The sequence below is a fragment of the Barbus barbus genome (genome assembly GCF_936440315.1).
Source record: "Barbus barbus genome assembly, chromosome: 16".
Classification (NCBI taxonomy): Eukaryota; Metazoa; Chordata; class Actinopteri; order Cypriniformes; family Cyprinidae; genus Barbus; species Barbus barbus.
This window is the reverse complement of record NC_136744.1, coordinates 1,392,501-1,405,000: the sequence shown is the minus strand read 5'-3', so window position 1 is coordinate 1,405,000 and position 12,500 is coordinate 1,392,501. Positions and strand designations below refer to the sequence as shown.

Here is a 12,500-nt window from a genome sequence, read left to right as displayed (position 1 = left end):
GAGATGGGCACACCTGGACACAAAACACCTGGTCGGTCATCACACAGGTCCAACAACACACTAGAATGGACGATAAAGTTCATATATAATCAGAAAAATCGGTTTTAATCTAGGGTTGTGACGGTGAGGAAATTTCCCCACCAGTTAATCGACGTGTAACAACACGGTAGTACCGGTATCACCGTGGGGGGGGGGGGGGGGGGGGGGGGGGGGGTTCGGGGAATGGGGTTCTCCTCTTTTTCACGCTTTCCATCACTTTTAAATAGCTTGTAAAAGCGTGGTGCGCAATTTACTTTCACTTTAAAATTAGAGGCAATTCTACATAAAGCACTTGTTCGTTGTTAGTTCGTTTGAGTTTTCCCTCTTTCCTTCGCTTCTAAATAGCATAAAAGCGATGTGCGCATTTTACTTTCACTTTCGAGCTAGCAGCAATTCAGCGTCAATTCAAGCATCAACAAAATACAACTTCAAACTCAACTTAGCTTATATATTAATCATAGAACTTTTATTAACAAAACAAATAAAAATACACCATTCTATAGGCTATGCCTAATATAAAATAACAAATAACTTACACAAAGTTTAAATAGCCTAGGTAGGCCTATACAAAACTGAAAATCAGCAAACACTGTGGAACCAATTAAATGTTATAAAAAACCTTCCAAAATCACCTTAGATAAACGGCAAAAGTCAACATGGCTTTTCAAAATGCAAAATATTGCCAAACATGCGCTTTTGCATTTTGTTTTGAAACTAAATCTTCCTCTATCATCTTCTCGGTCTCACCCCACTCTTCTTATCAGTCAGCTCGACTCGCTCTCCTCACGTGAATGAAATCTAATCTATGATGCTACTGTCGTTCGGCACTGTATTAAACTGCTGAGTTCGGTTTTTAATTGTGGTGTAGGTTCTCTAACTGAGCTAAATTATTTTTATTACTATAAAAAATAAAAACAACGGCGGGGGACGGTGCCGCGGTGGGCAAGTGACATACCGGTGTTGCGGCTGAAAAAAATACTTTTAATTCAGAAAAAAAGACAAATTTTGATTCTATTACACGAGTGGTATCCAGTCCTCTTCCTGGAGCTTTACTTTATTTATCTGGTCGGACTCTGTTCGTTCAAATAAAAAAAATTGAATCACCGATATCTCAGATAACAAGTGGTGTGCCTCAAGGCTCAGTCTTGGGCCCTTGTCTGTTCATTGTTTATTTACTGCCTCTAGGACAGACTTTCCGTAAAATTTGATATAAATTTTCACTGTTACGCAGATGACACCCAGCTCTATATGTCTTTGAAGCCTAAATCAGTATTGCCGTCTTCCTGTCTTTTGCTTTGTCTTTCTGAAATTAAATCATGGTTTACATGCAATTTTAAAGTTAATAGTGCGAAGACTGAAATTTTATTAGTAGGTACTAAATCAAAACGGCATAACTGTGGAAGTTTTACACTTACTGTCGACGACTCCGTTATCTCTCCTTTTCAGGTCAAGAGTCTGGGTGTCATCCTTGACAGCACTCGGTCTTTGAGGCACATGTAAATAATATTACGCAGTCCGCATATTACTATCTGTGAAATATTAATCGTCTTCGACCATCTCTTTCTGTTCATGGTACTGCTGTCCTCGTGCATGCATTAGTTATCTCTCAAATTGACTACTGTAATTCTCTTCTCACTGGTGTTTCACAGAAACTTAATCATAAACTTCAGTTGGTTCAGAATTCAGCAGCTCGGATCACTACACAAACCCCATTGAATGAGCATATTACTCCAGTTTTAAGGCACCTTCATTGGCTTCGAATCAGATATTGAATTCGATTTAAGATTTTACTTTTTACTTATAAGGCTCTTCATAATCTAGCACCTTCAAATCTGAGTGAACTTCATGTGTATGTACCAACCCGATCTCTCAGGTCTTCTGCTTCTGTGACTCTTGTTGTACCATCTATACGTTTGACTACCATGGGAAGTAGAGCCTTTAGTTGTATTGCTCTGACGATTTGGAATACTTTACGTCAAGATATTCTTCAATTTTTAAATCACGTGTTAAAACTATTTTTTTTCGATTAGCCTATCCTGAGTGATTTTAGTTATGTTATTGGGTATTGATATTTCGTATTATTGTATATTGTGTTGTTTTTTTCCCCTCTATTTAATCATGTACTTTATTATTGTAAGGTATTTTATTATTGTAAAATGTCCTAGTGTGTCTTGAAAGGTGCCCACAAATAAAATGAATTATTATTATTATTACTTTACCTGTAAACTTCAGATCCAACCCTGATCAAACATACCTGTCTGTAATAGTGAGTGTTTCTGAAGATATTAATTAGCTGCTTCAGGTGTGTTCGATCAGGAATGGAGCTGAACTTTACAGGAAGGGAGATCTCCAGAAGCAGGATTGGGCTTCTGGATTACACATGGCTGCTGATTTATTAGCTAAAATGCTGCTTATTTTCTACAAAATTTAGTACACATTTGTTTTACCATGTTGTCTGCATATTTCAATTTTTGTGACGGTAGGCCATTCAGTATTCATGTTTTTAGCTGCTGAAATTTGATTTTCAACTTCATGGATCCTACATCTGTGGGTTTTTAGTGATTTTTAATTTGTAGCGTCCCCATTTGGCTGAATTTTACGCAGCTTGGTGTGCTTCTCCAGAATGTGCCGTTGTCTATGAGGGTCACGTTTGGTTAAGTTTGGACATTGTATTCAGCAGATCTAGGCCAGCTCATAAAAACAGGCATCGCCTAGCTATTACCTGATAACTTTGCCAATTTTTCACGAATCAAAATACCTTTGATAACCTTTTATCAGGAGTGTTTGGGGGATGATGAGTGCCAGGTTTTGTGCAAATCAAATTGGAGTTTGTAAAAGTAGATTTTTGTTGAAAAATTCAAAATGACAGAAATATTTTTGAGACAGAAATGAAATCGGAGATATCAATTTTGTAGAGTCTGAATCAAGGATTGTTTTGGTTCAAGAAACCAAACCAAACCACTCTTATGGTTCCAGAGTTATGATCCAAAATGCAAATATATGGTGGCCGAGAGAGCGCAACGCGCTGCAAATAGAAAAAACACCTGCAAATTAAGAAAACAACTTCAATTTGACAACACGTGCGCTGCTAATGCTCACAACACAATCAAATAAAAAAATGCACTGCAAATAAAATTCTTTATTTGTTTGCATTGTGAACATTTGGCACAACCTGCTGTCAAACTGATGAAGACGTTTTCTTGATTTGCTGGTGCTTTTTCTATTTGCATGTGTTTTCTGACTTTGCAGCACTTTGAGCTCTCTCGGCCACTGTACAAATTGCTGTATTATAGCACCACCTAGTGTTAAGCGGATGAGTGTCTGTGTGCCCGAGTAGTGCTGCACATTTGGGAGTTTCTACGATTTACATGATTCGTAAATTAATATACAGCAGAATGTGTTCAAATGCTCTGTTAGAACAGACATCAACGGTATTGACATCAACGGTATTGACATTAGACGGTATACAAGTCATCAGAAATTTACACAGCACATAAATGAATGTCATCATCCTCAAAATCTTGAAACTGAGCACAGCGTTTAACGCCAGATAAGAAAGACAGAGAATTACTGTCTGTCACAAGAGAAAGCACAACAGAAGCAGGCAAGATAAAAAATAAACTTTTGCTGAAAGAAAAATATAACTGGTATATTCACACTGAGAATTGCTGCAAACTCATAGGTATTTATATACACTCTGCATAGAGTATTTTTTTTATAATGCTGCCCTGCATGTGGCTATATATGGTATTATTATTTTGTTTTATTTATAGGCACCTTACATAAGACTCAAAGACAATTTACATCAAACAATCAACATTAAACAACAATAATCATTATTACAGCCTAACAGACCTAATACAAACAATCACATAAAAGCCTGGCTAAAAAATGTGTCTTAAGGTGAGATTTAAAAACCATAAAACTTTCACCATTTCATAGATCCTGTGGCAACGAGTTATATAAATAAGGAGCTGCATGATAATTTGCAAATAATTTGTGCAGCTGAATTCTGTACTAACTAAAGTTTATAGAGATGCTTTAAAAGGCAGACCATAAAAAAGAGCATTACAATTATCAATTCGAGAAGTGACTAAAGCATGAACAAGAATAGCTGTGCTCTTTACTGAGAGAGCTGGAAAAAGTTGATTAATATTACATATAAGGAAATATGCAGAATGAATGATACTGTTTATATGCGTTTCGAATGACAAAGTACTATCGAAGATGACACACAAACTTTTAACCTGTTTAGACACAGACACTGAAAAATTAACAATATTAACTGAGGAACATTTAGACTTGGCCAGGGTGGTTTTTGAGCCAACTAGTAGAATTTCAGTCTTACTACTATTTAGTTTAAAAAGATTTGATGTGAAACAGTCTTTAATCTCAGCTAAACAATCTGAGAGAATAGACAGAGGAAAAGTAAAGGTGGTTTTGGAGGACAGGTAGAGTTGGGTGTCATCAGCATAACATGAATACCAAACTTCTTAAAAATATTACCAAGAGGTAAAAGATAAATGACAAATTAGAGAGGACCCAAAACTGAGCCCTGAGGAACCCCAGTAGTAACATATGAAGGCTTTGATGTAAACTGTAGTACAGATGCTTCAGCTGTACTAATTGAGTATGACCCGTTAGATAAGATCGAAACCAAGTCAGGGCCATGCCCATAATTCCTATAGACTCCAATCTGTCCAGCAAAATACTGTGTGAGATAGTGTCAAATGCTGCACTCAGATCTAGCAAAATAAGTATAGATAGAAGTCCTGAATCAGCAGCAGACAACAAGTCATTGGAAATCTTACTAATGCATACACTATGATGTGAAGGAAGCCCGATTTAAATTTACATTTACATTTAGTCATTTAGCAGATGCTTTTATCCAAAGCCAATTACAAATGAAATTGCTCATATAAGCTATTATCAGAAAGATGATCCTGAACCTGAGCTGCGACTATCCTTTCCAATATTTTAGAGTGAAACGAGATTTAAAACAGGGCGAAAATTATCAAGGTTACTTGAATTAGCCCCCGGTTTCTTAGATATAAGAGTTATCACAGCAGTTTTGAGTACAGACAGAACAATACCAGAAACAAGCAAAGAATGTATGATATTAGTAATTAAAGGAGAGAAGGTAAACAGGCGTTAACCAAAAACGTTGAAAAGTGTTCTTGTGTTAAATTATGAGGTTATTAATTCATAACTGCCTGTTCAATCAAACCAATGAGACTGAACTGCTGTCATACCTGCATCCATGAGCGCTAAACTGCCGCCACACACCGAGGCCATAGAGGATGAGCCTGAGGACACACAGAACAGAGACAGAGCATGAGCTCAGGACACATTCTCATGAGATGGCTGAGAGGAGCGAGAGACGTGCCGCACCGTTGGACTCCAGCACCTCAGACGTGACGCGGATTGTGAAGGGGAAATCTGGAGGAATGACGGGCCTCAGCGCCTTCTCCGCCAGCGCTCCTGAACACACACACACACACACATGAGACACTGCTGAGACTCGGAGGGGAAGGAGATGAGCGTCTTACAGAGGAAGCACACTCACCGTGACCCAGCTCTCGCCGGTTGATTCCTCCCACCTTCCCGATCTCATTGGTTGCATACGGAGGAAACTGAAAGAAATGGTCAGTGAATGAAGGTGAACTGTACAGTCTGAGATAAACGTGCAGAGTAAAGCGTCACTCACTTCATAGTGCAGCATGAAGTTCTTGTCTTTGACTCCACTAGAAGAAAACAAACGTCACAACATCAGATCAGAACGGTCAAACGTTAACTAGTCAATATTTACAGCTCACTTTTACTTCCACACTGCAATGAATTTGCCAGTAAAATGAGAGGAAAACCTTGATTTCCCTCTTTGCTGGAACAGGAAAGTGTGTGTTTATAACATTAAAATCAATCCGCAAATAGGGCTGAAACAATTAGTTGACTTTATTGACAATGTCAACAATAAACTGCTCTGCAGTTCGGCACTCCAGTAAAGTCCGGTCACGTTTATTTCTATAGTGCTTTATGCAATAGACAGCCTTAAATCAAGCAGCTTTACAGTTGTAAACACGAAAAACTAGTCAGTGTCGCTTTCACTTAGAATTACAACTTGATTTCCGTTTATAAAGCAGCTCTCCAGTGTGGAGCTAGCTAATGATACAATATTTTTATTAGTGTGAAAAATTTGTATTTCATTAAAGTGATAGTTTGGTTTGCACAGATCAAAGCTTGATCTAGCTTAGGACTGTTTTGATTATCATAACCATATAAAGTATTTTAAGATATTATGTTGTGAATGAAATAGTTTATCCAAAAATAAAGCATCTTATCACTTACCTTTATTTTGTTTCTTATCCATATGACTAAGAAAGGAAGATGCCAGGCAGAATTCAGTTACTTTTTTTATATAGCTAATTAAATTAGGGGAAGTCGTGGCCTAATGGTTAGAGAGTCGGACTCGTAACCCGAAGGTTGTGGGTTCGAGTCTCGGGCCGGCAGGGATTGTAGGTGGGGGGAGTGAATGTCCAGCGCTCTCTCCACCCTCAATACCACGACTGAGGTGCCCTTGAGCAAGACACCGAACCCCCAACTGCTCCCCGGGCGCCGCAGCATAAATGCTGCCCACTGCTCCGGGTGTGTGTTCACGGTGTGTGTGTGTGTGTGTGTGTGTGTTCACGGTGTGTGTGTGTGTGTGTGTGTGCGCGTGTTCACTGCTGTGTGTGTGTGTGTGTGTGTTCACTGCTGTGTGTGTGTGTGTGTGTGTGTGTGTGTGTTCACGGTGTGTGTGTGTGCGTGTTCACTGCTGTGTGTGTGTGTGTGTTCACGGTGTGTGTGTGTTCACTGCTGTGTGTGTGTGTGTGTGTGTGTGTGTGTGTGTGTGCACGTTGGATGGATAAATGCAGAGCACAAATTCTGAGTATGGGTCACCACACTTGGCCGTATGTCACTTCACTAAATGGTGAATAAGAGTTTCTCTGTCTGTCATCTCATTTTGTGTGCCAAATATATTTATTTGTATAAATGTATTGTATAATAATTGTAATTACATATGATTTTCAAAAGCTGAAGTAATTATATTTATGTAATTACTTCACGGAGATCGCTTCCTGTTCTGTCTGTCGTGCTGCTGAGTGCGTTTGTAGCTCCGTGTAGCTTTGTTTATCTGTTCCCTATCACTCTCTGTTTTTTAAATCGCTAAAGTTTAATTTAATTCTCACCATATTTCTATTTTATCTACCAAACTAATTTGACATCATCCATCAAGACCACATGAGTCCTCTTCACAATCGGACTCTGTTGCAGGCTAGATTTAAACAGCTTGTTTTGTCTGGACAGATGAGAACGACACACTATTTCCCCATTTCATACTGTAAAGCTGCTTTGACACAATTTGCATTGCAAAAAGCACTATATAAATAATGGTGACTTGACTTGATTTATTTGTTAAAATATGTATAACTCCATATGTTAACTAACTGGAAAAGCTGAATAAAATCTACTGATTAATTAGTGAAATAATTGATGAGTCGATTAATCGCTCTAATAATCGTTAGATTAACCGATTATCAAAATCATTTGTTGCAGCCCTATCTGCAAATAAATCAATGTTGTCAAGATTTTAGAAAGGCTGTAATACCTAGAACCAGGGTGCGAACTACGGGGGAGCTGGGAGGAGCTCGGCTCCCCTTAATAAGACATGGGCTCCCCTGAAAACGTGATTTGTGAAATTTGGGGGGGGGGGGTCTCAAAATATTGACAATGTGTTATTTTGATGTGCAATTTCAGTTTTGTGTAATGTGATCATCGTGGATTATTATGTGTAAAATTGCAAAAATATCATTCATTCATGCATGACGGCGATTTAAACCTAATTCACTTCAATAAAGATAACTATACATGCTATTCTTGTCATGAGCATCAAGGTGTGGGGGCGCTGCGGTGCAAATTCATTCCACGCATGTCAACTCAAAGATTCGTAGAAAAAATATAAACGATGGATTCAACATTGGCCGTAGATCTGCACGCGCAGTCCTTGAAATCCATTCTGCAGTTAGCATCATATAGCCACCATGGCAAAAAAACAAGGCAGTTTAATTAAATTTGGTTTTACTAAGAAATTGTGTAATGATGACGTTAATGGCACGACCGATTGACCTGCTGCAAGCCCTGTTAGCACACCTCCCGCCGCGCCGACAACCAAGTAGTAAGTCATTGCAAGACCCCCCCTTTATTTTTGCTCATAAAGGTAAGAGTAATACATAATTCAGAACTGTAAATGGTGTACTTTTATTGTGAACTCAATATGAACAAAACGTTGTGCTTTTATAAAATAAAAACAAACAAACATGATGTGCTTTCTGCCGTCTCGTCTTGAACGCTTCACAAAAATGAACCGTAAGTCAGTGAATACATGCCTCACAGACATAGTAAATATATCTATAGAAAGCTTTAAATTACTACTTAATGAAATAAATCAAATTGAAAACAAAATCTCTTTCATTATAATCATAATCCGTAAAGATGCACTTCTCTCTAAAGGCACGTCTAATGAGGAGACGGCGAGTCAGGATCAGCAACTTCATCTTTGTGACACGGACTCAGAAAACACTAGTTTATTAGTAAATAATTCAAATATCTCCTTACTATTTCCCCCTGACACATTCATGGTAATTACTTTTGCTGGGGCTTTGCGGCAAGCTTTAGCCTATTGCATGAAATCTTCATCTGCGCTGACAGCACGCATGCTGCTGGACACTAGGGGTGTGCGATATATATCGTCTGCGTAACTTTTGTTTTAACGATGTGTGATTTGACATTATCAAGTATCTTGCAAAAACCATTCAAAACACCTACAGGATGCACACATTCATTATGTGAAGTCTAGACTAGTGCGCGTGCGTAGAGGGTGTTCTTTCACTGCACTTTCACTACATTTAGAATGATCACAAAATCAAAGACATGGGGCAGAAAATGTATATAGGCTATTTATACCACTTCATAATCATATAGCCTAGTTAATCAATTTCACACAGAGTAACGAAAAACAACGCTCCAAAAATTACCAATTCGGTTCAATCGCAATCAATCAATTATTAACAGTGACTTGCTGCCACCTACTGGCGGTTTTAATTCCACATTCAAAGTATCTTTTATTATTTAAAATGTAAAAATCTATTTAAACTTATTGGAAAAGATTAATTTCTATCAGTTTGAACTGACCACCACACAGAATATGAAGAATATCAAAACATTAGGAGACAGCTGTCCACGACAGTCCTTAAGGCACCAGCACAATAACACTCTCATCAAAATATCGTCTAATTATCGTTATCGATAAAATCCCAGAAAATATCGAAATGTCATGTTTTGTCAATATCGCACACCCCTACTGGACACTAAACACCTGTCGAGCTGCTCTTGATGGTCGCAGTAGCACTGTCTCGTGTTGTTTCCACCAGCGCCACATTTTTTTTTTCAGCACTAATTGATTGATAAAACATAAAAATAAGGAGAAGCCTAAAATATGTTCGAGGCCCGGCCCGCGTCTGAACTATGACGTGAAAATTGTCCCGAAGCCCGGCCCTAGAGGCGTAAAAACCCGTCGGACACGGACTGAAATGCAGGACTCTATGAGCAAGACCAGGCCGGAGCTGCAGATCAGATGTGTCAAACGTGTTTATATCATGTGATTGAGTGTGTATTACCCACCTGAGAGCGGTGGTTATCACATCTGTCTTCATACTGGACTCCAGGGAGTCAAACGTGACGGAGCACAGCACCTGCACACACACATTCACAGCAGACAACGATGTCCATTCACTGTCTGTGACTGCACGGTTATGAAGTACTGCCAGCTTCACTCATCATATCAATCTACTACAATACTTAATGTTTTACAGTTTCAGATGAACATCAGACACTGCACATGAACCAGAAGACAACGCTGGATAAATCAGATGAAAACTGACATCCCAGTCTGATGTGCTTTCCTTTAAAAATCAGATCAAACACCTACAGAGAGCAGCACAAACTACATGACCAGATCAGGTGTGTGCTGACCTGCGTCTGACCCCTCTGAAAGAGAGACGATCCGTGGAGCGGCTTGAAGACATCCACCTCGCAGGAAATGTTGCGTAAAGACGTGAGATCTCTGCCGTCACACCTGTCACATGACGCAGCACATTTGTGTGTTACTAGATGGATGAACCCACATACATCAGAGCGTGTGTAAAGAGCGTGAATTACCGCCTGTATTCATTGAGAACCAGATTCCTGAAGACCTCTCGGGAGACGCTGTTGAAGGCCTCCACCACCTCGAACGACTCTGACTGCGGGAACTTCTCTAGAGACGTCAGACAGCATCAGCATTACACACAGAGCAAACACACGATCATAACGGCTGATGAACACACACACCTCTGATGTGCTCCTCTGCCTCCAGACGCACTTTATTAATCGCTTCATCTCGGGAGACCTGGGAAAACACACACACTTAAAGGAGCAGTTCAACCAAAACTGAAGATGTGCTCACCCTCAGATCATCAGAGATTAGGATGAGTTTGTTTCTTCATCAGATTTGGAGATATGTCTCAGCAGTGGATGGGTGCCGTCACACCGCTCCAGTCCATCAGTTAACATCTGGAGAAGACAAAAGCTGAAACAAATCCATCATCAAGACGTTTCTAACTAAATACCATAATAGTCCATAATAACACTTCCTCCAGTGAAAAAGTCCATCTCCTGTTGTCTCTTGCATCAAAATTAGTTTAGAGCAGTTTTGTTAAACGGTGCTTGATCTGTGCAGATTTCTCTCCTGATTCAGACCAGAACACTTTTTCACCGGAGGAAGAGTTATTATGAATTATGGACTCATATTTTAGACATTAAAAACGTCTTGATGCTGGATGTGTTTCAGCTTCTGTCTTCTCCAGATGTTAACTGATGGACTGGAGTGGTGTGGATTATTGTGATGTTTTTATCAGTTTTTATCTGTTTGGACTCATTCTGACGGCACCCATTCACTGCAGAGCATCCATTGCTGAGACATTTCTCCAAATCTGATGAAGAAACAAACTCATCCTAATCTGGGATGGCCTGAGGGTGAGCACATCTTCAGTTTTGGGTGAACTGTTCCTGTAACACAGCATGAGATCAGACACAGGGTGCCGGTGTGATGCTGACCTTGTCGTGTGTGAAGTCTGTAAATACAGCATAGACCTTATCAGACGCCAACCTGAGGAGAAAACAGCCAATCACATTCTTACACAGAGAAGTCATGAGGAACAAAGAAGAATGCATTTAGACAGCACAGGAGTCAATGTCATGAAGAAATGCCCAGCTCATATTTCACCCCAAATGTAAACTATATTTGGCATAGAAAATGAATCTCAGTTAACGTCACATGTTTTATGTCTGATGTTTGGTGAGGTGTGTTGAGTCTCACTGTCGAGTGTAGTCCAGCATCTCAGGTGTAGCGGTGAAGAGTCTGGCAGGAGTGCGTTTGCTGATCTTCATCTCGCGGCTCATCTGCTGGATGGCCTGGATGATCTGCTGCGTGTGTTTGACGCCGAGCTTCACCGCGTGACTGAAGTCCTGCTGCAGGATGTTCTCCGCCGCCGCCTCCATCATCACTACACACACAGAGAGCGAGTCAGAGCAGGGCATGATGGGTAACGCCGAGCACTGCTGAGCTCTCACTGACCCACTTGGCTGGACGGGGCTCCGGCGATCACCAGGTTGAGTTTGCTGCTGCTCATCTCCGAGCGCGTGGGGTTGATGAGGAACTCTCCATCCACGAGGCCGACACGCACCGCTCCTGAAACACAGCCAGTGTCACACACACACACTCACACACACACTTGCTGCATTCATGAGAGTGTGACGCCACACTCACCGATGGGTCCGTTCCAGGGGATATCAGACAGAGCCAGAGCCGCAGACGCTGAGAAACGAGCGATAGGATCAGTCACACACACACACACACACACACACAGCAGACGTGTAACAGTCAGAGCCGCTCATACCTCCATTGATGGCCAGAACATCAGGGTCATTGACTCCATCCACGGCCAGGATGTTACACAGCACCTTCAGCACAAACACACGAGTGTCAGTCCAGACATGCATTGTTAATTTCCAAAAACATCCATCCACAAAATGTTCCTTTAGTTTGGATATTGTACAGGCATGAGTATCTGACAATCAGTGTCTAACAACTGTTTTCAGCAAAGCAGGATTATGAATATTTCTGTGCCGTTCACCCTTCACCCTTGCCTTGAGCAAGAAATAAAGATAATTCAAGGAAAACAAGGAAAATAAACATTTATACAGATGGATTTGTGATATTGCAGGAATAAGGATGCGGTATTACAACAAAATGTATGTTTTTAAGCAAAATGAAAACAACCTTCAGAAGAATTCCATGTTAAAAGTGAAGCTCAATCAACAGCATG

At 40.2% G+C, this 12,500-nt stretch overlaps 1 protein-coding gene across 1 annotated transcript in view; it reads right to left on the bottom strand.

Moving 5' to 3' along the window:
• Nucleotides 1-12,500, bottom strand: part of LOC306882515 (polyribonucleotide nucleotidyltransferase 1, mitochondrial-like) — a 21,887-nt gene that overhangs the window by 5,475 nt on the left and 3,912 nt on the right. The window contains exons 6-19 of the mRNA XM_079437190.1: nucleotides 12,072-12,135; nucleotides 11,942-11,989; nucleotides 11,750-11,863; nucleotides 11,492-11,678; nucleotides 11,230-11,281; nucleotides 10,465-10,522; nucleotides 10,294-10,390; nucleotides 10,108-10,210; nucleotides 9,757-9,827; nucleotides 5,747-5,783; nucleotides 5,606-5,672; nucleotides 5,431-5,520; nucleotides 5,292-5,345; nucleotides 1-13 (exon numbers count right to left, since the gene is read on the bottom strand). The exon at nucleotides 1-13 is cut by the window's left edge and continues 97 nt beyond it. Of these exons, the coding sequence (XP_079293316.1) occupies nucleotides 1-13; nucleotides 5,292-5,345; nucleotides 5,431-5,520; nucleotides 5,606-5,672; nucleotides 5,747-5,783; nucleotides 9,757-9,827; nucleotides 10,108-10,210; nucleotides 10,294-10,390; nucleotides 10,465-10,522; nucleotides 11,230-11,281; nucleotides 11,492-11,678; nucleotides 11,750-11,863; nucleotides 11,942-11,989; nucleotides 12,072-12,135 (1,055 nt within the window). The remainder of the gene's footprint in view (nucleotides 14-5,291; nucleotides 5,346-5,430; nucleotides 5,521-5,605; nucleotides 5,673-5,746; nucleotides 5,784-9,756; nucleotides 9,828-10,107; nucleotides 10,211-10,293; nucleotides 10,391-10,464; nucleotides 10,523-11,229; nucleotides 11,282-11,491; nucleotides 11,679-11,749; nucleotides 11,864-11,941; nucleotides 11,990-12,071; nucleotides 12,136-12,500) is intronic.